Raw genomic sequence first — 21,758 nt, 5'->3', positions numbered from 1 at the left:
CAGACAAAGACCTAAAATTAGTATAGGTACCATCCAGATGTTTACTATCACTTTGAGCAGAGAATACAGGAGAAAAACACTTTTATAGTAAAAGTCTATTGATGACTTGAAATGTGCACATCAATGATTATGGAAGATGCAAATAGGCCATGGCAGAGAATATGCGGTGCCCTTGATTTTGACAAGTGCCTAAAACCACACAACTCTGATTTTATGCTTAAATGATTAAGCACATTACTGCAATCAATTACATCACTGCTGTCATGAGCATCCTGTCTCCTATTTGAAGAGACTTGTGTCCTGCCCTAACCACATTCTCTAAAAACACATGAGATGAAGTTCTTACGTTCCAATAAACAAAATCCTGCTCCAAAGCACAGATGTTGGATTAGGCCTATTAACTTCTTAGAGCAAGCCGTACCCTCTCATACACTGCACTCTCTACCTGCTCAGCTGAACGTTTCATCTGAGGGATGTCTAGGTAACAGTGCGGGGCCTGTACATCTACTACTACAGTTTGTCAGCAAACCTCTAAGGAACTCGAACCACACTAGTATCTGGTACCTGGACAAACGACTATCCCAGACTCTACAAAATAGACTTTAAAGTTCCCTGTGGAATACTTAGCTAGGAAAAAAAGAGAGCACCACTCTTCTTGGGCAAAGCATACGACAAAGGCCAGCCTGGACAATACAGTGAAACCTCGTCTCTCCCAAAAAAAAAAAAAAAAAAAAAAAAAAAAAAAAAAATCAGCCGGGCATGGTGGCGCCAGTACCTGTAGTCCCAGTTACTTGGGAGGCTGAGGTGGGAGGATTGCTTGTGCCCAGGAGGTGCAGTGAACTGTCACTACAGCCTGGGTGACAGAGCGAGACCCTGCACGAAAAAAGAAAAACAAAAAAGCATAGGACAAAGGATGGTGAGGTAAGGAAAGCTGGGTCTTGGTTGCTCCAATAGACGTGGCAATGTCTTTCACAAGGATATTGAATTCGTAATGTGCTGTATATTCTAAAGAAAACAAATTATTTCCTCTTAATTTTGCACTACTTGCTAATTTTATTCCCAAATAGGAAAAAAAAAAATCAACAACTATGTGCCGGCCTAATATACATTAGTCTATGTGATTATTCCTCGCTTCTTTACAGCAGTAACATAGCACGTATTTTCTCTCAGCCCCAGGAATAGCGCCACCATCTACCATACACAGGTCCAAGGGCTTCAATACATGTGGAATTTAAACAGTACAGAATATTCTACTTCCTCTCCAGGCAATCATCAGACTTACAAGTCTGTTTCTGCCTTTTTCCCAAAACTGAAGCCCAGAGCATCTTCCCAAATTCTACGTTTGAAAGAACGAGCTTCCCCCTGCTCACAGATCGCTTCAACATCCATCTGACACTACTATTACTCCTTCTTAAGAGACATATCCCTTGGGAGGGAAGTGTCTTTCACTTAAGAGCTCCGGTTCTCCCCGTTGCCCCTTTCCATCCCCTTGACCCACAAAGGGCTCCGGTGTTTCCCGCCGTTCATACAGCGAAAACAGAAGGTAAAACGCCCTCAGGAGGCTCCAGGTGAGGCCCTTCAGTGCCCCAGAGGCGGGTGTCCTAAGTCAGACTCCGGAGCTCTGCAGTGCAGCCCTGGCTACAGAAAGCCGCTTCGTCTGAATCCCCGGGTCTGCAGGCAGAGCCCACAGCCTGAAGGACCGGCGCTGCCACCTACCTGCCCGGGACCTGCGGACGGGGACCTAGGCCGTTCCTGAGGCCGCGCGGCCAACAGTTCCCGCCGCCACGCGACGGAGTAGGAGGCAGAAGGCCGGGCCGTGCCAGACTAGCCGGGTAGCCTGGAGCCACTTAGGCCAACCTGCTAAGGCGTAGCACCGCTCCTTCTCAGCCTGCGGCCGCCACCGACTCGACAGAGTCGGCCTCCCGGACAAAAAACAACCTGCGAAGCTCCTCCTTCTCCTCGTGCTCCCTACGTGAGGCATTCTCTAACCAATGGGAAGCGCGGTGGGCGGAGCGAGAGTGACAGACGATTACAGAGTCCTCCCGCCGGCGCGAACGGGCGGTGCAGTAGCAGGTCCAATCAGCAGCGTGGGTGGGAAGTACAGGGGAGGGAGAAAGTAGGAAAATTAAGCCCCCAATCAGATTTCGGGGCCCTCGAGCGACGGGTACGGCGGCCCGTGGCCTTCCGAGCACGGCGCTCAGGGGGCGTGCCTAGCCGGGCCAATCGGCGCGAGCCCACAGTGCGGAGCGAGCGCCTCAAATGCTCGGGTTTCTCAGCTGATTGTCTCCAGCCGAGAGTTGTTTTTTGCAGCTACGGAGCCGAGCCGCAGCAGGAGGAGCCGAGACCCCCGAGGGGTGGGGGGAAAGAGGAGGCGGGGTCGGGGGGAGCCGCGGCTGCTCTGCGCGGGACTCCGGGTCCCGTCACGGCGCTTCCTGGGGTTAGAGGCTGGGGTGGGTGGGGGGTAAGGGGGCAGTCCTTCTCCCCTTCGACGGCGGCTCCGAGTCCAGCCCCTTCCTTCCCGCGCTCGCTCGCCCGGCCCCCAGCCCCCTCATGAGGGTGTCCGTGCCGGGTCCGGCGGCCGCTGCGGCCCCCGCGGCCGGCCGCGAGCCCTCCACGCCCGGCGGGGGCGGCGGAGGCGGAGGCGCCGTCGCTGCCGCCTCAGGCGCCGCGGTGCCGGGCTCCGTGCAATTGGCGCTGAGCGTCCTGCACGCCCTGCTCTACGCCGCGCTGTTCGCCTTTGCCTACCTGCAGCTGTGGCGGCTGCTCCTGTACCGCGAGCGGCGGCTGAGTTACCAGAGCCTCTGCCTCTTCCTCTGTCTCCTGTGGGCAGCGCTCAGGACCACCCTCTTCTCTGCCGCCTTCTCGCTCAGCGGCTCCCTGCCCTTGCTCCGGCCGCCCGCTCACCTGCACTTCTTCCCCCACTGGCTGCTCTACTGCTTCCCCTCCTGTCTCCAGTTCTCCACGCTCTGTCTCCTCAACCTCTACCTGGCGGAGGTAAGGCAGGAGGGCCGGCATGCGGGGCCCGGGCGGGTACGCGGGGCCGCTGGGATCAACTCCCGCTGAGGACCAGCGGGGGCGGGGGGGTGGGCAGCTAGAGGCGGACTGGAAACCAGCCTGGGGAAACTGAGGCACACCTGGAGTGTGAGCCAGTGTTTTCGTCCTAAACTTAAGTGGCTGATTGGCTCGATTACTGAGGGGTCCGGGGCTAGGGGGTGAGTGAGTGAGAGTGTGTGTGTCTGACAACTTAAAACAGCAACGGAACGAACCCTTTGTTTGGTGTTCTGGCCCTCTGAGGTAAGGCGTTGGTGGCACCAACAAAGTGGCATCTCAAGAAGTAGCAGCCCCGGTGGCTCTGCCGAAGCCGGACTGTGTTGAGGGAGGTTGGATGCTGAGGTAGCAGCAGCTCTGCTGAAGCTGGACTGCTGCCAGCCATTACGTCACCAGGCAGAGCTGTTCCTCTGCTATTGTTGCTGCGTTTCTTTTATTAGAAGCTTATATTCCCTCCTGCATCTCCTTTCCTGTGGCTCGATAAGCCTCACGCAAATTTCGTTCGATAGTTCCCCAGCAGGGTTGATGATCAATAACCAATGTTGAGGATCAGGATAAGGACCTCCATAAAGCCCTTAATGTTTGTCCCAGTTGCTTCATGCTTTAGTGGTTTATCCTACCTCCTATAGCATAGTCTTTTTTGGACCTTATTAAGAGAAAAAAATACTAGCTCAACCTGTCCCTATTGCAGAAACAAAACCACCAAACTGTTTTTGCAGTAACTTGCTTAATATCTGGAACCTAATCACACCCCCTTTCTCTTTTATGGGGAATTGCTGGTTGGATTGCATTGTTCTGCAGCGCTTAGGTATTTGACCCATTTGAAACAGGTTTGGGAGTGTAAGATTGTCAATCATGTGTGTCAGCTTGTGGTATTTAAGCCATAATATTTTGAGAATTTCCCCCAAGAAAGTCCTCCTTCCCACCAAAAGAAAAGCTTGAGGAGGGGAGGAAGCAAGGTGACATCATATGCTTAATACAGACTAATATAGAATAATATTGGCCTATGCAGCTAATCCTCTCAAAGGCTTTTTTGGAGGTGATGGAATTAATATAGTTCCAAGCAAAAATTTTTTTAAAAATGACATAGATTAAGTGTTTATATTTCCTACATAAACCAACTCTTTTCTCGTTTAATAAATAGGAAGTAGAATGCATAATTTTAAAGTCAGTCATAACGTCAACTATTTAGCACACTAAAAACAATAGTTGAAAACAACAAAACTAATTTAACTTTTATTATTTTCCTTCTCCATCCTTTGAAAGTCCAAACAATACAATGACAAAACCCCAAAGCAGTAAGCGGAAATAAGCAGCATAGGTTATCACAAATGAGATAATGATGCCATAGTCGTGTCACTTATTTGAGGATGTTCTAATCTAGTTGTCGTTTAAGCTGTTATAACACTTCTACCCTTTATACTTAAACTGATACATTGTAATCTTCCTGCCACCATTTCAGATAGTGTGTTAGTGACTTCTCAACACTGAAGCTTTTACTCCAGCTTGAGATGTTTACCTGAAAGTGACTAGCGATTTTTATGCCAGGAGCATCAGATGACTTGTTTTTTCCCTATACATTTTGATTTACAAAATCGTATGAATGATTCACTGTAAAATAGTTGGTAGGCATTTCATAAAGTGGATTAAACACTCTTTTTTACTTCTTGAGGTATAACATATACCATAAAGTCCACAATCTTAAATGCACACCTAGATGAAATTTTACATCTGTATACACCCATGTTACCACCACCCAGATTAAGATATAAAGCATTTTCCGTGTCCCAGAAGGTTCCCTTTTTACCATCTCCCAGTCAGTAGCTCGCTCAGATAAGCACAAAGTGGGTAAACACCATCACAAAAAAGGATATATATTTAAGCTCAAAATCCTGAAGGTAAGCTTATATAGCATAGAATCCACAGAGTGTCTAGATTGGGTCTTCAGACTTTGAGCTAATACTCAAGCTAGTGAGGAAGAATTTAAAGTCTAAAAGTCTTCCTGTTAAATGTTTGTGTGATGTACTTTTTTTAAAACGATGAAACTCTATTAACCTGAAAAACATAATTTGGAAAGAAGCTGGGATAAAGCTTTTTTCCTTTGTAATGCCTGCTAAAAAGGGTGTGAGTTGTTTGTCCTTTCTTTTTATAATCAAATTAGCGATTTTAGGACACAATTGTACTTAAGAAAACAAATTGTCAGTTTTTTTGAAAGCCTATTTGAAAGGAGATATCTTAACCAGAAATCATTTCTCTTTTCATTACAGAAAATCGCCAGGAACCTGTATTTAAGAGAGTATTTGAGTTCAAATTTTTATATCAATTCCAGATAACTGGAAGTATACTTCCCATTGATCATTCTGAATTAATGAAGTTTTTCCTAGTGAGTTCTTCATATTATAGCAAAGTGGAAGGGAAAGCCTATGTGGTAATAAATATAAGACTTAACTGATGTTTAATTTTTTTTAACCAAAGGCCCCTGTATCTTTTTTGAATAGTTGTGTGTGTCTTGATAACCAACTCACTCTGTCTTTACTGTATGCCGTATTAAATACCAATTCCATATTACTTTTAACTTATTTAAAGCATTTGTTTTTTCTGATTCTCACTAAGAGTAGCTTTCAGGACTTAGTTATAAAGAACCGTGGATCAGTATAAAAAGTAAAACAAACCCTACTACTTTGAATACATTTTGGCAGATATTCTAAAACTCATGTTTTTGAAAAGGAGGACTTTGTGTGTGTGTGTGTGTGTGTGTGTGTGTGTCTATACTTGAAATAAGATGAAGGAAAGTAGCCCTTTCTTAAACAGTTGAGCTTCTCAGTGTTTCGTACTTAACCTCCTGGAAACCGATAGTTGAGAGAGAGGAGGGAAAAACCACCTTGTACACTAATCTAAAAACACATATTGAACTTCTGGCAGGATAGGTAGGACATGAGCTTTACCAGAGAAAGGTTCACACTCCTGGACTTTTACCGGAGAAGACTTCAATATTTAAAACAGACTATCTGATAAAATTGATTCTGTCTACCATTAGAACATGTTGAACGACTTAAAAGGAGAATTGACAGCATCACACAGTATATCCATGTAAGAAACCTGCATGTGAACCTCCTGAATCTAAATTTTTTTTTTTTTAATGAGAGTTGATGGTATACCATCTTGAAGTGTTGTGATGCATGCCAAAATCAATGAGTTCATCTTCAACATATTGAAGTTCTTACTTCCAATTTGATCTTAGGAGTGCCAGTTGCTTAATCAGGATAAAGTACAGTGACTTAATCACAATGCCAAAACAGCTAGGAAAATTAAATTCAAAATCTTAACTCTTAGATTTATGGATGCTATTATTGTCCCTACCAGTAGATGTATTCTTATATTGGTATACTTCAAATAACTTGCAAGTCAACTTGCAGGTTCATTGATTTTGTTCTGTTCTTTGATTTCCCACAGAAGTGGAAATCATACTTCTACCACCTAAAATAGAAATTCCTTGAGGATAAGAAGGAATATTTTACATATTTTTATCTCTAGCAACTAGAACAATGGTGATTATATTATTGAATGACACTTTATAAAAAGGTCAAAATTTAGAAAATATTTAGTCATCTAAAATGTAGGGGTTAACTTTATTTTGATGAACATTTGAGGTAAATTATATACTGTCTGGAATCTATTTTCTGCCTAAAAGATTTCATACAATATAGAGTTTTGTTTAATGAAACTATTTTTATCTCATGGCAAATGGCCCATACTAATTAGGGCTTTGCTAATTTAGTTTCAATAAATTCTACAAAATAGAAAAGTCTGTAAGACAAGTCTCATATCCTGAGTCAGTTACTGTTTACCAGAAATAGTGGTTTAGCTCAATGTTTGACTTTTATCCATAACTGACTATAAACTGTTTTTGTCTGAATCTACTAAATTTTTTCACTATCTTGATCTTATTTCTCCTGAAATCATCTGTGAAGCTGAAGTTTCAGATACATACCTGTAACAGAAGACATGATTATAATGCCTTATATGTTATGCAACTGGTATTTTCAAAGTACTTTGTAACATTTATTTTCACAACCCCCATGAAATAGGTAGACATGGATGTGATTTGTCCAAAATTACATGGCTAATATGTATCAGATGTGAGACTATTATATAGCTCAGGTGCTATGAAGTCTTACCAAGTAATTTCTTCCTATACCATGAACTTTCCTGGATGTATCATTGCTTTATTACTTGGTGCTTCTCTAACTTGCTTTCCCATTTTCACACTGTTTGAAACCTTTTCCACTGTCTAGCAAAGTCCTTCCCCTTTCATCCACTGCATATGACTCCTGGTTTAAAGAAGTAGAAGCCAGGGTCATCTGGCTGACCATAGATTCAGAAAAATGCCTAACAGTGCTGCAGAGAGTAGTCAGTCTTTTTCAATGCATGATTGGGCTGGCAAGAAAAGGCCAGAAACTACCAAAAAAAAAAAAAAAACAAAAAACAGCAAATGCAGAATGATAAACTCTCACACAAATGTGTGTCTTGGGGGTAGGGCAGGAGTGGTTTTCAGCTGCCTCCTGTTTTGCTACTGCCCAGATTTTAATTTTGTGCGTTGAGGGTGTAGGGAGGTGGTATTGCAGGCTGTGCCTTGCAGTGAGGTCTTATTAAAGACTTCATCCCCTCCAGCATAATGCCACAATCCTTTAAGTGTACATCTTCAGTGGATCAACTAGGAAAATAAGCAGGTCCTCAGAGCTAGATAGGGGGTACACATTGGGAAATAAAAGTCTTCCCTGGGAATGCAAAACAAGCTCATTCTTGTACAAGTTTGAAGCCTAAATTCACATAAGTTCTGTGAGTGGACTGGGGGGTTTCAGGAGATCTAACTTGAAAACATAGTTATCCTTGCTTGATATTAACCTCAAGGAGCTATAAGAAGCAGATGCAAAGCATCTGTGGAGGAATGTACTTTAAACCCAGACTTCTGACAGATAAAATTCCAAAAAACATGGGTTCAGAATCAAAACTCACACTGGGGAATTGCAGATACCAGAATTATCAAATACATAGTACACAATAATTACTCATTTATGAATTAAACACTGTTGAAATGTAAAACTTAAAATTGGCACATTTGGAAATCATTTTTAATGAAAAAATTAAGAACTGAAATAGATGGTTAAAACAGATTAAACACAGTTAAAAAGAAAAAGTGAACTAGAAGATCTCAGGAAAAAAAATCACTCAGAATATAGCCCAGAGAAATAAAAGATGGAAGATACAACCAATGGGTGAAGAGAGAATGAGGAAATAATGAGCAGGTCCAACATATGTGTAATTGGAATTATAGAGAAATTATTCAAAGGGAAAATAAGAGTTTACCCAAATTTATGAAAGACATCAAAGTTTCAAATCCAGAAAGCCCAACATATCCAAGGTGGGCTTTGTGAAAACATATTTTAAGTAAACTTCAAAACAGTGGCCTGACGTGGTGGCTCATGCCTGTAATCCCAGCACTTTGGGAGGCCAAAGTGGGCAGATCATGAGGTCAAAAGATCAAGACCCTCCTGGCTAACACGGTGAAACCCCAGCTCTCCTAAAAATACAAAAAATTAGCTGGGCATGGTGGCACGCGCCTGTGGTCCCAGCTACCCGGGAGGCTGAGGCAGGAGAATTATTTGAACCTGGGAGGTAGAAGTTGCAGTGAGCCAAGATCACACCACTGCACTCCAGCCTGGTGACAGAGCAAGACTCCATCTCGAAAACAAAACAAAAAAAAAAACTTCAATAATCAATGTGATAAAAACCATATGTATAGTGTAAAGGAGAAAATCATACGATCATCTCAATAGATCCAGAAAGAAGAATTTGACGAAATTCAACCATAGATGATTTTTTTAAATTAACTTAGTAAATGAGGGAAAAGGGGGATTTTTTTTCAGTCTAATAAAAAGCATCTTCAAAAAGCCTATAGCTGACATTATACTTAAGAAATATTCACCGCATATTACCTAGGACAAGGACAAAGTACTTCACAACATTGTGCTGGAGGTCTTAGCCATTGCAATAGGCAAGGGAAAGAAAAACGTTTGAAAATTAGAAAAATAAGTAAAATTGTTGCTATTTGTAGGTGACACAATTTCTTAGGTCAAAAATTCTAATTACAGGAAGTAATATCTAGGCTTATAGGATATAACTTTATATACTAGCAGAAAACAGAAAAATGAAATATAAAAATTCCACTTGGCAGGGCATGGTAGCTCACGCCTTTAATCTCAGCACTTTGGGAGTCCGAGTTGGGAGGATCACTTGAGCTCAGAAGTTCAAGACCAGTCTGGGCAGCATAGACCTCATCTCTACAAAAAAATTTTTAAAATTAGCCAGGTGCCGTGGCATATGCCTCTAATTCCAGCTACTTGGGAGACTGAGGTGGAAGGATCACTTGAGTCCAGGAGATCAAGGCTGCAGTGAGCCAAGGTTGTACCACTGCACTCCAGCCTGGGCGACAGAACAAGACCCTGTTTCGAAAACAAAAGACAATTCTACATGCAATAGTGTCAAAAAATTAAAATACTTAGGAATAAATAAAAGATGTGCAAGACCTCTACAAGAAAAACTACAAAACATTGAGAGAAATTAAAGAGGCCTCAGTGAATGGAAAAATATACCCTGAAAAGGTCATTGTTTTTAAGGTATTATTTCTCCCTCAATTTGACCTATAAATTCAGTGCAATTCCTATTACAATTTTTGCAGGATATTTTGGTAGCTGTTGCCAAGATGGTTTTAAAATATGCGTGGACATACGAGGGACTTAGTAAGGATCACACAACTTCAAGAGTAACTGTAAAGCTACAGTAATCAAGAGAGTGTAATACTGGGGTAAAGATAGACATATAGATCAATGGAGCAGGATAGAGAATCCAGAATTCGACCTATATGTATATAATCAACTGATTTTTTTTCCCCAAAAGTGCCAAAGTAATTTAGTGGGGGAAAAGTTTTGTCAACTAATAGTTCCAAAATAATTGAAAATTCCTATGGGAAAAATGAACATTGATTCTTACCTCACACTATAAAATGTACTTGACATAGATCATAGACCTAACAGTAAAAACTAAAATGTGTAGAAGACAGGAGAAGATGTTTTCTTGGAGGAGGCAAAGGTTTCATAGTAAACAAAAAGATGTGAACCAAAATTGACAAATGAGACTATCAAAATTTAAAACTTTTGTTTTTTGCAAGACAGATAATGAAGAAGCAAGCCACAGACTGGGAGGAAATATTTGCAGCACATGTATCTGGCAAAGTACATTTATCCAAAATATATAAAGAACTCATAATAAGAAAATCCAGTAAAAATGAACAAAGGATTTGAACAGATACTTCACAAAAGAAGATATATGCATAGCCAAGAAACACATGAAGAGATGCTCAAGATTTAGTTATTAGGAAAACAAAAATTACACTCACATTGAGCTACCACTAAGCATTGATTAGCAGGACTAAAATTTAAAAGAGTGACAATACCAACTATTGACCAAACTGTGGATTAATTGGAACTCCTACACTGATTATATGAATGTAAAGTTTTACAACCACTTTGGAAAACAGTGTAGCAGTTGTTAAAAAACATAAGCCTGTCATAAAATCTAGCCGTTACAGAAGCCAGGTGTGGTGGCACAGGCCTATAGTCCCAGCTACTCAGGAGACTCACTTGAGCCCAGCAGCTCAAGACCAGCCGGGGCAGCATAGCAAGACCCTGTCTCAATACTTATGGAGAAAAATCTGGCCATTATAGATATTTACCCAAGAGAAATGAAAGCATATGTTCCTATAAAAACTTGAACATGGATGCACATAATAGCTTTATTCACAATAGCTCAAAACTGAAATTAACCCAGATGTTCATCAGAAATGAATGAACAAAATATACCAATACAAAGGAATACTACTAAGTAGTAGAAGCAAAGAAACAAACTACTGACACAACAACATGGATTAATCTCAAAATCAGTATGATGAATGAAGGAAGCCAGGGAAAAATGAGCTCACACTGTATCATTTCATTTATATTAAATTTTAGAAAGTGCAAACCTATGGTCACAAAAAACAGATCACTAGTTTCCTGGGGTCTGGAGCAGAAGGGAGGACTTACAAAAAGGGGGCAGGGTGAAATTTAGTGGCTGGGGAAATATTCTGTATTTGATTATGATAGTTTCAAAGGTTGTACAGCTTTCTTAAAACTCAGAATTGTACACCTTAAATGCATGCAGTGTATTGTACATAAATTATATTTCAATGAAGTTGAGTTTAAAACATTTCAGGCCTTTGCAATTTACTCCAAGAATAAAAGCTGAAGCAGAGAAGAAATGTACAACATGCAGCTCCATCATTTATCAGCTCTGTGTAACTTGGTTAAGTTACTTGCTTAACCAAGATTTGGTTAAGCACTTACCTTTTCTGTGCCTATTTTCCTTATAAAAATCAGAATAATATCTGCCTCATAGAATTACTATGAAAATTATAGCCTTCATAAAAAATGTTTGGGACATGGTATGTACTATTGATTGTTAGCTATTGTTAAATTTTAAATAATTGGGATTTCATAGTCTACATTCTCACACCCCTAAAACAACAAGTCAGAATTCAGTAACAAAAATAACTTGTAAAGCTGAGCATGGTGGCACGTGTCTGTAATCTCAGCTACTCTGGAGGCTGAGGCGGGAGGATCACTTGAGCCCAGGAGATTGAGTCCAGGCCTAGGCAATGTATCAAGACCCTGTCTCTTAAAAAACTACAAACAAAAAGCAACTTACAAAGGTTCATTTAGAAATTTTTAAAACAGTTATGAACAACATGGGTAAAGGAAGAAATTCCAATGGCATTTAAGAATACTATATGATAATAAAAATACTGTATATCAGAACTTGAATTATGCAGCTAGGTGGCATGCAGAACTAAATTTAGAACCTTGAATATTTACATTAGAAAAAAACAAATTTAATAAGCTAATCATCTAATTCATGTTAGAAAAAGAACAGGATAGATCCAAAGGAGATTAGTCTTGAGTAATAAAATAGAAAAAACAAAGAGGCTTGATAAAGCCAAAAGCTGCCTGATACCTTTGTTCATAATCAAACTTCTTTCAGAGGTGACCATGCATACATTACCATTTTCTCACTTCTCCAGCCGCTCTAATCTGCCTTTCCCCCATCACTCTACAAAATAGTTGTTGCCTATGGCTTACGGTGACCTTCATGTAAACAAGTTTATTAGACATTTTTCAGTCCTCATTCAAATTAATTTCTCAGCAGCAGCTGACCCCCCATATCTTTCCCCTTAACACTGGCTAGCACATTGAATAGCATTCTCCTGATTTTTTTGTTACCTTGATAGCTTCTTTTTAAGCCATATGCCTGTCTTGCCATCAGAGAGGTTGAGATTTCTAAACACTTAAGCCTAGATCCCCTCTTCTTTCCAAGTGATCACATTCACTTTTGTGACATCATGCCACTTGAAAACAGATGACTCACACACTTATCTCCGATCCTTACTCACCCATACTACTCTGAGCTGGCTCTGTAGATTCTGCACTGATTTGACATCTTCATAATATCTGATGCACTCAGATTCAACATGATCTTTCTTCCTCCTTTCCCACCCCACACCTATATTCATCAAAACCTGGTTCTTGAACCAGGCACAGTTGCTCTGCCTGTAATCCCAGCAATTTGGGAGGCTGAGGTGGCAGCATCACTTGAGCCCAGGAGTTCGAGGCTGCAGTAAGCAATGTTTGTGCCACTGTACTCCAGCCTGGGTGACAGAGCAAGATCCCAACTCAACACACACACACACACACACACACACAAAACTTGGTTCTCCTCTTTTGTTCCCCATTTCTGTGACTAGTATTGCTATCCAATTATTTATATAATTCAGAAACATATGAGTCCTTCTCAATATTGCTTTCTCCCTCATTCCGCACATTCACTGCATCACCAAATCCTGTTACCTCCTAATATCTCTTAAGTCCATTCACTTCTCCCCTTCAAAAAGTCTGCTCCAGGCTACTAGCATCTATTGACTAGTCCATGGCAGTTAGCCTTCTAATTGGTGTGTCAGTGTACTCTGGCCCCCAGAGGCCCAAACTCTGGTTTTTTGAAACAAAAATCTATTATAAAAACCTCACCCGACTAGGCACGGTGGCTCACACCCATAATCCCAGCACTTTGGGAGGCCTAGGCAGGCAGATCACGAGGTCAGGAGTTCGAGACCAGCCTGGCCAATATGGTGAAACCCCATCTCTACTAAAAAATACAAAAATTAGCTGAGTGTGGTGATGCGCACCTGTAGTCCCAGGTACTTGGGAGGCTGAGACAGGAGAATTGCTTGAACCTGGGAAGCAGAGGTTGCAGTGAGCCAAGATCGCATCACTGAACTCCAGCCTGGACAACAGAGTGAGACTTCGTCTCAAAAAAAAAAAAAAAAAGCCCCACCCCTAAATTCCTCCATTGGATCTAGTTGCTCATTAGAATGGAGAGAGTTTTATACATAATACAAGGCACTTCATGGTTCCAGCCTAATCTCAAACTATGTTCCTCATTCCTCACCATTCCAGCCACATTAAACATTCTTTTAGTCCTTTGTACTTGCCATATTCCTTCTGCCACAAAGCCATTCCGTTTTATTTTCCTGCAACTTAGAATGTTCTTTCCTCCTCCTCTGCTTAGTTAACTCTCAACTCCAGGGCACAGTGCTTCTTCAGGGAAGCCTTCACCCAACTACTCAAGTTAGATTCCAAAATTATAGACTAGTAAAGCATTATGCTCCTCTTCATATCATTTGCAGTTGGAATTTTATATTTGTGTGACTTCTTTGTGTGAGCTTACTAGATTGATAAGCACTATAGGAATAAGGACCAAGTCTGTTCTTGCTGTATTCCTGGTACCTAATTTAACATCTGATGTGTATTAGGTACCTGTTCAGTAAATAATGAATGAAATTCTTGTTCACCATATCCCAAATAGCATAGTGGGGAGGAATCCCTGAATATATAATTTCACAGCAGAATTTGCTCTACCCTTTTCTTTCTTCTCTTTTCCCACTTATCTGCCTCCTCCCTTCAAAAAGAAAAAAATGCTTGCTTTAAAACAAGAGTCCCAAAATCAGATGCCTAGAAAAACCTGAATGCTACAACCTCTGAGAGTATAGGGAGTGTTGGTGTTTGTGGTGAATCGGAAAGCAGATGTTTAAAGAGGACAATCACATTAATTCGGTTCCAGCTGTGAGATTACATTGTCAAATCATCTGATTTTCAAAAGAAATCACAAATTTGGATTTCTTAAAATGAGAAATCTACTTTTTAAATAATGACAGGATTTTCAAGTATGTTAAAAATACTGTAGGCTAATACTGAATAAGCTAAGCAAAACTTTTGTGGATCAAACCCAAACCATGGGCTATTTTCTCCTCCTCCTCTTCCTCCTCCTCCTCATAGGAATAAAACAACTAAATATAATTCTGTCTTTATAATTTCCACCAAGCTTTAATTATATTTAATACCCATCAAAGTTAGTTAAAATGAACTCTGAGTAATTTATACCTTATGGAAAAATTATGGTGTTCTAAGTCTGACCAAATGTATAGAAAGTACCATATATTTTTGGATATGCCATCTATGTCTGCCTTGCCCCACTATACTACATATTGCTTTAGATCAGCCACTATTTTACATTTATTTTGAAAGAAATTTTGCATACCCTTCAGCACTTAGGACTATTATAAATGTGGTCAGTGCTTAATGACTTAGAGTAAATTAGTGGTAAAGTAAGTGAATTTAAAAGAAGCGTTTTCTTCTTTCCACCTCCACAAACAGAATCAGAATCTAACTTCATGGACTGTTTCATCTAATTTGTTTTAAATAAAGACAAACTTTTAAAAATTAAATGTCCTTGTAATCTTATTATTTTAACTTTGGTAAAGGGGTACGTTTAAGACAGTACATCATAAATATCCCTGAACAAGGAATCTGGGCACCAGAATTCTAGTCCAAATTCTGCTTTATTTGAATAACTGATATTTGCAAATCATTATTTTTCTGGGCCAGTTGTATGATTTGTAAAGTGGTTAGTCTCAGTGATATCTAAGATACCTTGAATTCTAGTATGCTGATACCAATAAAGCATTGCAGAATTTGAGAATTTTTGCTTAAATTCCTTAGTACCTAGTTCTGTGATCTAATACAGTATCTGAATTATATTTCTGAGATATAGATGCCAATTAAACAGAGTTATACATAGCACGTTAAAACTGATCAAAATTTATTTAGGGCCCAGGGATCATCATCTTTCTAGAATAATATTTCAAATTTGTACCTTCTCTCTTCTTACAAAAACTCAATTATAGCTACCATTTTCATTAGCATATTAATCACACTCTACAATTTGTTTTTCCAGCCTCAGAGTCTCAGAGTATAAAAAAGCTTAAGAAATATTTTCTTAAAAATTTGTACTCTCCTCAGCTATGTAGGATCCAGTCATTTGAACTGCTTTGAGGCGGTGTAGTATATAAACTAAGGAGAATATGAACTTTTATTCCTTTATAGCCCTATTTTAAGTTGTTTCATTGGTGAGGAGCTCCTTGTATTTTTTCTGTCTCCAAGGGCTTTTGTGGAAGAGAAAGTTCAATGTGAGGGCTAAGGCTGTTAAGTACCTAATTGACATTTTTTTTAATCTATTCTGAAAAGAATAGGACATTAAACAGCAGGACTAACATCTGTAACTTAAGTCAGAATAGACAGAGCATATATACTTGGCAGTAGCGGGAAATCCTTTTGCCCAAAGTAGAAAAAGTGATATGATTACCTGCTAGGAGCATTATACATAAGTAGGTTTGTAGAGATGAATTAACAGGCTAGAATCAGTCATGGTTAAAGGTACCTACATGTTTTAATGGATGGTAGATTTTCCAGGTTTTGTAAATTGGATGTTTACAGGGATACTATTAGAACACCAAATACAGGCCAGGCGCGCAGTGGCTCACGCCTATAATCCCAGCACATTGGGAGGCTGAGGTGGGTAGATAATCTGAGCTCAGGAGTTCGAGACCAGCCTGGCCAATGTGGTGAAACCCTGACTCTACTAAAAATACAAAAAATTAGCTGAGCATGGTGGCATGCACCTGTAATCTCAACTACTTGGCAGGCTACAGCAGGAGAATCGCTTGAACCCGAGAGGCGGAGGTTGCAGTGAGCCAAGATCACACCACTGCACTCCAGCCTGGGTGACAAAGTGAGACACCGTCTAAAAAAAAAAACTCTTTATACGGAGGTATTAGGTAGTTAAGAACTTGGGCACTGGAGTCCCATTCCATGGACCCTTGCTAAGTGACCTTAAGCGGGTAACTTCTCTGTATCATAGTTTCTCCATCTGTACTTACCTCATGGGGTTGGGAAGTTAAATAGAATAATACTTTAAATATACCAAGAGTAGTAAGTAGTAGAACATAATAAGACTCAAATAGTAGCTATTGTTATTTTAGAAAAAAAAGAGCATCTCTAAAATTAAGATTTTCCTCTGCTTTCTTACATATAAACTTTAGACAATATGATAAACACTTTTTCTAATTTATGGTAATATTTGTGATACCATTATTTCTTTAGTGTATGATTAAGATAGGTTTGTAGGTATTCTCACCTTTTAGATGATAAACCGAAGTCATGGATTTGTCCTAAACCACATTAGAAATTAGAAGGATTGGAAGGCAGGTCTTCTGACTATACTGCTTTTTCTGTCGTACTCTAGAATGAGCAGTTTTAAGCTATTGTCAGCGTTCATTACTGCTTACATTCAGATTCTTTTTTTTTTTTCTTTTGAAACAGAGTCTCACCCTGTCACCCAGGCTGTTGTGCAGTGGTGTGATCTCTGCTCACTGCAACCTCCACTTCCTGGGTTCAAGCAATTCACCTGCCCCAGCCTCCCGAGTAGCTGGGATTACAGGCATGCGCCTCCACACCCAGCTAATTTTTGCATTTTTAGTAAAGACGGGATTTCGCCATGTTGGTCAGGCTGATCTTGAACCTCTGACCTTGTGATCTACCCACCTGGGCCTCCCAAAGTGCTGGTATTACAGGCGTGAGCTATCGTGCCCGGCTGAGATTTTTTTTTTTTTTTTTTTTTTTTGAGATGGAGTCTCACTCTGTCGCCCAGGCGGGAGTGCAGTGGCCGGATCTCAGCTCACTGCAAGCTCCGCCTCCCGGGTTTAGGCCATTCCCCTGCCTCAGCCTCCCGAGTAGCTGAGACTACAGGCGCCTGCCGCCTCGCCCGGCTAGTTTTTTGTATTTTTTAGTAGAGACGGGGTTTCACCAGGTTAGCCAGGATGGTCTCGATCTCCTGACCTCGTGATCCGCCCGTATCGGCCTCCAAAAGTGCTGGGATTACAGGCTTGAGCCACCGCGCCCGGCCCCGGCTGAGATTTTTCTTAAGAAATCCAGATTAATTACCGGGTGGCTGGCAAGATGGCCAAATAGGAACAGCTCCAGTCTGCAGCTCCCAGGGAGATTAGCACAGAAAGTGGGTGACTTCTGCATTTCCAACTGAGGTACCCGACTCATCTCATTGGGACTGGTTAGATGGTGGGTGTAGCCCATGGAGGGCAAGCAGAAGCAGGGTGGGACGTCACCTCACCCAGGAAACACCAGGGGTTGGGAAACTTCCTCCCCAGCCAAGGAAAGCCATGAGGGACTGTGCCTTGAAGAATGGTACATTCCAGCCCAGATAATACGCCAGGAGATTCCCTTGAGTGACACCACCACGAGGGCCCTGGGTTTCAAGCACAAAACTGGTCGGCTGTTTGGGCAGACACCGAGCTAACTGCAGGAGTTTTTTTTCATACCTCAGTGGCACCTGGAACACCAGCGAGACAGAACCGTTCACTCCCCTGGAAAGGGGGCTAAAGCCAGGGAGCGAAATGGTCTAGCTCAGTGGATCCCACCCCCGTGGAGCCCAGCAAGCCAAGATCCACTAACTTCAAATTCTTGCTACCAGCACAGCAAGACCTGAGACGCTCGAGCTTCGTTGGGGGCGAGGTGTCCACCATTACTGAGTAGAGCAGGCGATTTTCCACTCATGGTGTAAACAAAGCCACCTGGAAGTCAGAACTGTGCAGAGCCAACTGCAGCTCAGCAAAGCCACTGTAGCCAGACTGCCGCTCCAGATTCCTCCTCTCTGGGCAGGGCATCTCTGAAAGAAAGGCAGCAGCCCCAGTCAGGGGTTTATAGCAAAAATGCCCATATCCCTGGGACAGGGCACCTGGGGGAAGGGGAGGTGACTGTGGATTCAGCTTCAGCAGACTTAAATGTTCCTGCCTGCTGGCTCTGAAGAGAGCAGCAGATCTCCCAGCACAGAGCTTGAACCTCTGCTAAGGGACAGACTGCCTCCTCAATTGGGTCCCTGACCCCTTTGCCTCCTGACTGGGAGATACCTCCCAGCAAGGGTCGACAGACACCTCATACAGGAGAGCTCCAGCTGGCATCTGACGGGTGCCCCTCTGGGACGAAGCTTCCAGAGGAAGGTACAGACAGCAATCTTTGCTGTTCAGCAGTATCTGGTGATACCCAGGCAAACAGGGTCTGGTGAGGACCTCCAGCAGACCTGCAGCAGAGGGGCCTGACTGTTAGAAGGAAAACTAACAAACAAAGGAATAGCATCAACATGAACAAAAAAGGATATCCATGCAAAAACCCCATCCGAAGATCACCAGCGTCAAAGAACAAAGATGGGTAAATCCATGAAGATGAGGAAAAAACCAGTGCAGAAAGGCTGAAAATTCCAAAAAACAGAATGCCTCTTCTTCTCTGAAGGATCACAACTCCTTGCCAGCAAGGGAACAAAACTGGATGGAGAATGAGTTTGACAAATTGACAGAAATAGGCTTCAGAAGGTGGGTAATAATGAACTCCTCCAAGCTAAAGGAGCATGTTCTCACCCAATGCAAGGAAGCTAAGAACCTTCAAAAAAAGGTTAGACGAATTGCTAACCAGAGTAACCAGTTTAGAGAAGAACATAAATGAGCTGATGGAGCTGAAAAACACAGCACGAGAACTTCATGAAGCATAGACAAGTATCAATAGCCAAATCTGTCAAGCGGAAGAAAGGATGTCAGAGATTGAAGATCAACTTAATGAAATAAAGCATGAAGACAAGATTAGAGAAAAAAGAATGAAAAGGAATGAACAAAGCCTCCAAGAAATATGGGACTATGTGAAAAGACCAAACCTATATTTGATTGGTGTACCTGAAAGTGATGGGGAGAATGAAAACACTCTTCAGGATATTATCCAGGAGAACTTCCCTAACCTAGCAAGACAGGTCAACATTCAAATTCAGAAAATACAGAACACCACAAAGATACTCCTCAAGAAGAGCAACCCAAGACACGTAATTGTCAGATTCACCAAGGCTGAAATGAAGGAAAAAGTGTTAAGGGCAGCTAGGGAGAAAAGTCAGGTTACCCACAAAAGGAAGCCCATCAGACTAACAGCAAATCTCTCTTCAGAAATCCTATAAGCCAGAAGAGAGTGGGGGCCAATATTCAACATTCTTGAAGAAAAGAATTTTCAACCCAGAATTTCATATCCAGCCAAACTAAGCTTTGTAAGCAAAGGAGAAATAAAATCCTTTACAGACAAGCAAATGCTGAGAGATTTTGTCACCACCAGGCCTGCCTTACAAGAGCTTCTGAAGGAAGCACTAAATATGGAAAGAAACAACCAGTACCAACTCCTGCAAAAACATACCAGATTGTAAAGACCATCTACCCTATGAAGAAACTGCATCAACTAACGGGCAAAATAACCAGCTAGCATCATAATGACAGGATCAAATTTACACATAACAATATTAACCATAAATGTACACGGGCTAAATTACCCAATTAAAAGACACAGACTGGCAAATTGGATAAAGAGTCAAGACCCATTGGCATCCTGTATTTAGGAGACCCATCTCACCTGCAGAGAGACATGTAGGCTAAAAATAAAGGGATGGAGGAATATTTACCAAGCAAATGGAAAGCAAAAAAAAGCAGGGGTTGCAATCCTAGTCTCTGATAAAACAGACTTTAAACTAACAAAGTTCAAAAAAGACAAGAGCATTACATAATGCTAAAGGGATCAATTCAACAAGAAGAGCTAACCTAAGTGTATATGCATCCAATACAGGAACACCCAGATTCATAAAGCAAGTTCTTAGAGGCCTACAAAGAGACTTAGACTCCCACACAATAATAGTGGGAGACTTTAGCACCCCACTGTCCATATTAGATTAATGAGACAGAAAATTAACAAGGGTATTCAGGACTTGAACTCAGCTCTGAACCAAGCAGACCTAATAGACATCTACAGAACTCTCCACCCCAAATCAGCAGAATATACATTATTCTCAGCACCACATCACACTTATTCTAAAATTGACCACATAATTGGAAGTAAAACACTCCTCAGCAAATGCAAAAGAACGGAAATCATAAACAGTCTCTCAGACCACAGTGCAATCAAATTAGAACTCAGGATTAAGAAATTCACTCAAAAGCGCACAACTACATGAAAACTGAGCAACCTGCTCCTGAATGACAACTGGGTAAATAAAAAAATGAAGACAAATGACTAAGTTATTTGAAACCAATGAGAACAAAGACACAACATACCAGAATCTCTGGGACACAGCTAACACAGTGTTTAGAGGGAAATTTACAGCACTAAATGGCCACAAGAGAAAGCAGCAAAGATCTAAAATCGACACCCTAATGTCACAATTAAAAGAACTAGAGAGAGGCCAAGGCAGGTGGATCATGAGGTCAGGAGTTTGAGACCAGCCTGGCCAACATAGCGAAACCCTGTCTCTACTAAAAATATAAAAAATTAGCTGAGTGCAGTGGTGGGCACCTGTAATCCCGGCTACTTGGGAGGCTGTGGCAGGAGAATCGCTTGAACCTGGGAGGCGGAGGTTGCTGTGAGTTGAGATTGCACCATTGCACTCCAGTCCGAGGGGCCATGTGAGACTCTGTCTCAAAAATATTAATAATAAAAGATCTGGAGAAGCAAGAGCAAACAAATTCAAAAGCTAGCAGAAGACAAGAAATAACTAAGGTCAGAGCAGAACTGAAGAAAAACCCTTAAAAAAAATCAGTGAATCCAGGAGCTGGTTTTTTGAAAAGATTAACAAAATAGATAAACTGCTAGCCAGACTAATAAAGAAGAAAGAGGAATCAAGTAGACACAATAAGAAATGTTAAAGGGGATATTACCACCAATCCCGTAGAACTGCTGACTGCCATCAGAGCATACTATAAACACCTCTATGCAAATAAACTAGAAAATCCAGAAGAAATGAATAAATTCCTGGACACATACACCCTCCCAAGACTAAACCAGGAAGAAGTCAAATCCACAAGTAGACCAATAACAACTTCTGAAATTGAGGCGGTAGTTAATAGCCTACCAACCAAAAAAAAACCCAGGACCAGACGGATTCACAGCCGAAATCTACCAGAGGTATAAAGAGGAGCTGGTACCATTCATTCTAAAACTATTCCAATCAACAGAAAAAGAGGGAATTCTCCCTAACTCATTTTATGAGGCCAGCATCATCCTGATAACAAAACCTGGCAGAGACACAACAAAAAAGGAAAATTTCAGACCAGTATCCCTGATGAACATCGATGTGAA

At 41.4% G+C, this 21,758-nt stretch overlaps 2 protein-coding genes across 2 annotated transcripts in view; one reads left to right on the top strand and one right to left on the bottom strand.

Moving 5' to 3' along the window:
• The window catches only part of TXNDC16 (thioredoxin domain containing 16), a 126,824-nt gene extending 124,863 nt beyond the window's left edge, over positions 1–1,961 (bottom strand). Inside the window, exon 1 of the mRNA XM_050798081.1 lies at positions 1,717–1,961. The gene's annotated coding sequence lies outside the window, so the exon portion shown is untranslated. The remainder of the gene's footprint in view (positions 1–1,716) is intronic.
• Positions 1,962–2,550: 589 nt separating this feature from the next.
• Positions 2,551–21,758, top strand: part of GPR137C (G protein-coupled receptor 137C) — an 87,659-nt gene continuing 68,451 nt past the window's right edge. The window contains exon 1 of the mRNA XM_050796916.1: positions 2,551–2,994. Within this exon, the coding sequence (XP_050652873.1) occupies positions 2,551–2,994 (444 nt within the window). The remainder of the gene's footprint in view (positions 2,995–21,758) is intronic.

This window comes from Macaca thibetana, chromosome 7, assembly GCF_024542745.1.
Source record: "Macaca thibetana thibetana isolate TM-01 chromosome 7, ASM2454274v1, whole genome shotgun sequence".
Classification (NCBI taxonomy): Eukaryota; Metazoa; Chordata; class Mammalia; order Primates; family Cercopithecidae; genus Macaca; species Macaca thibetana.
This window is presented reverse-complemented; position numbering and strand designations above follow the sequence as displayed.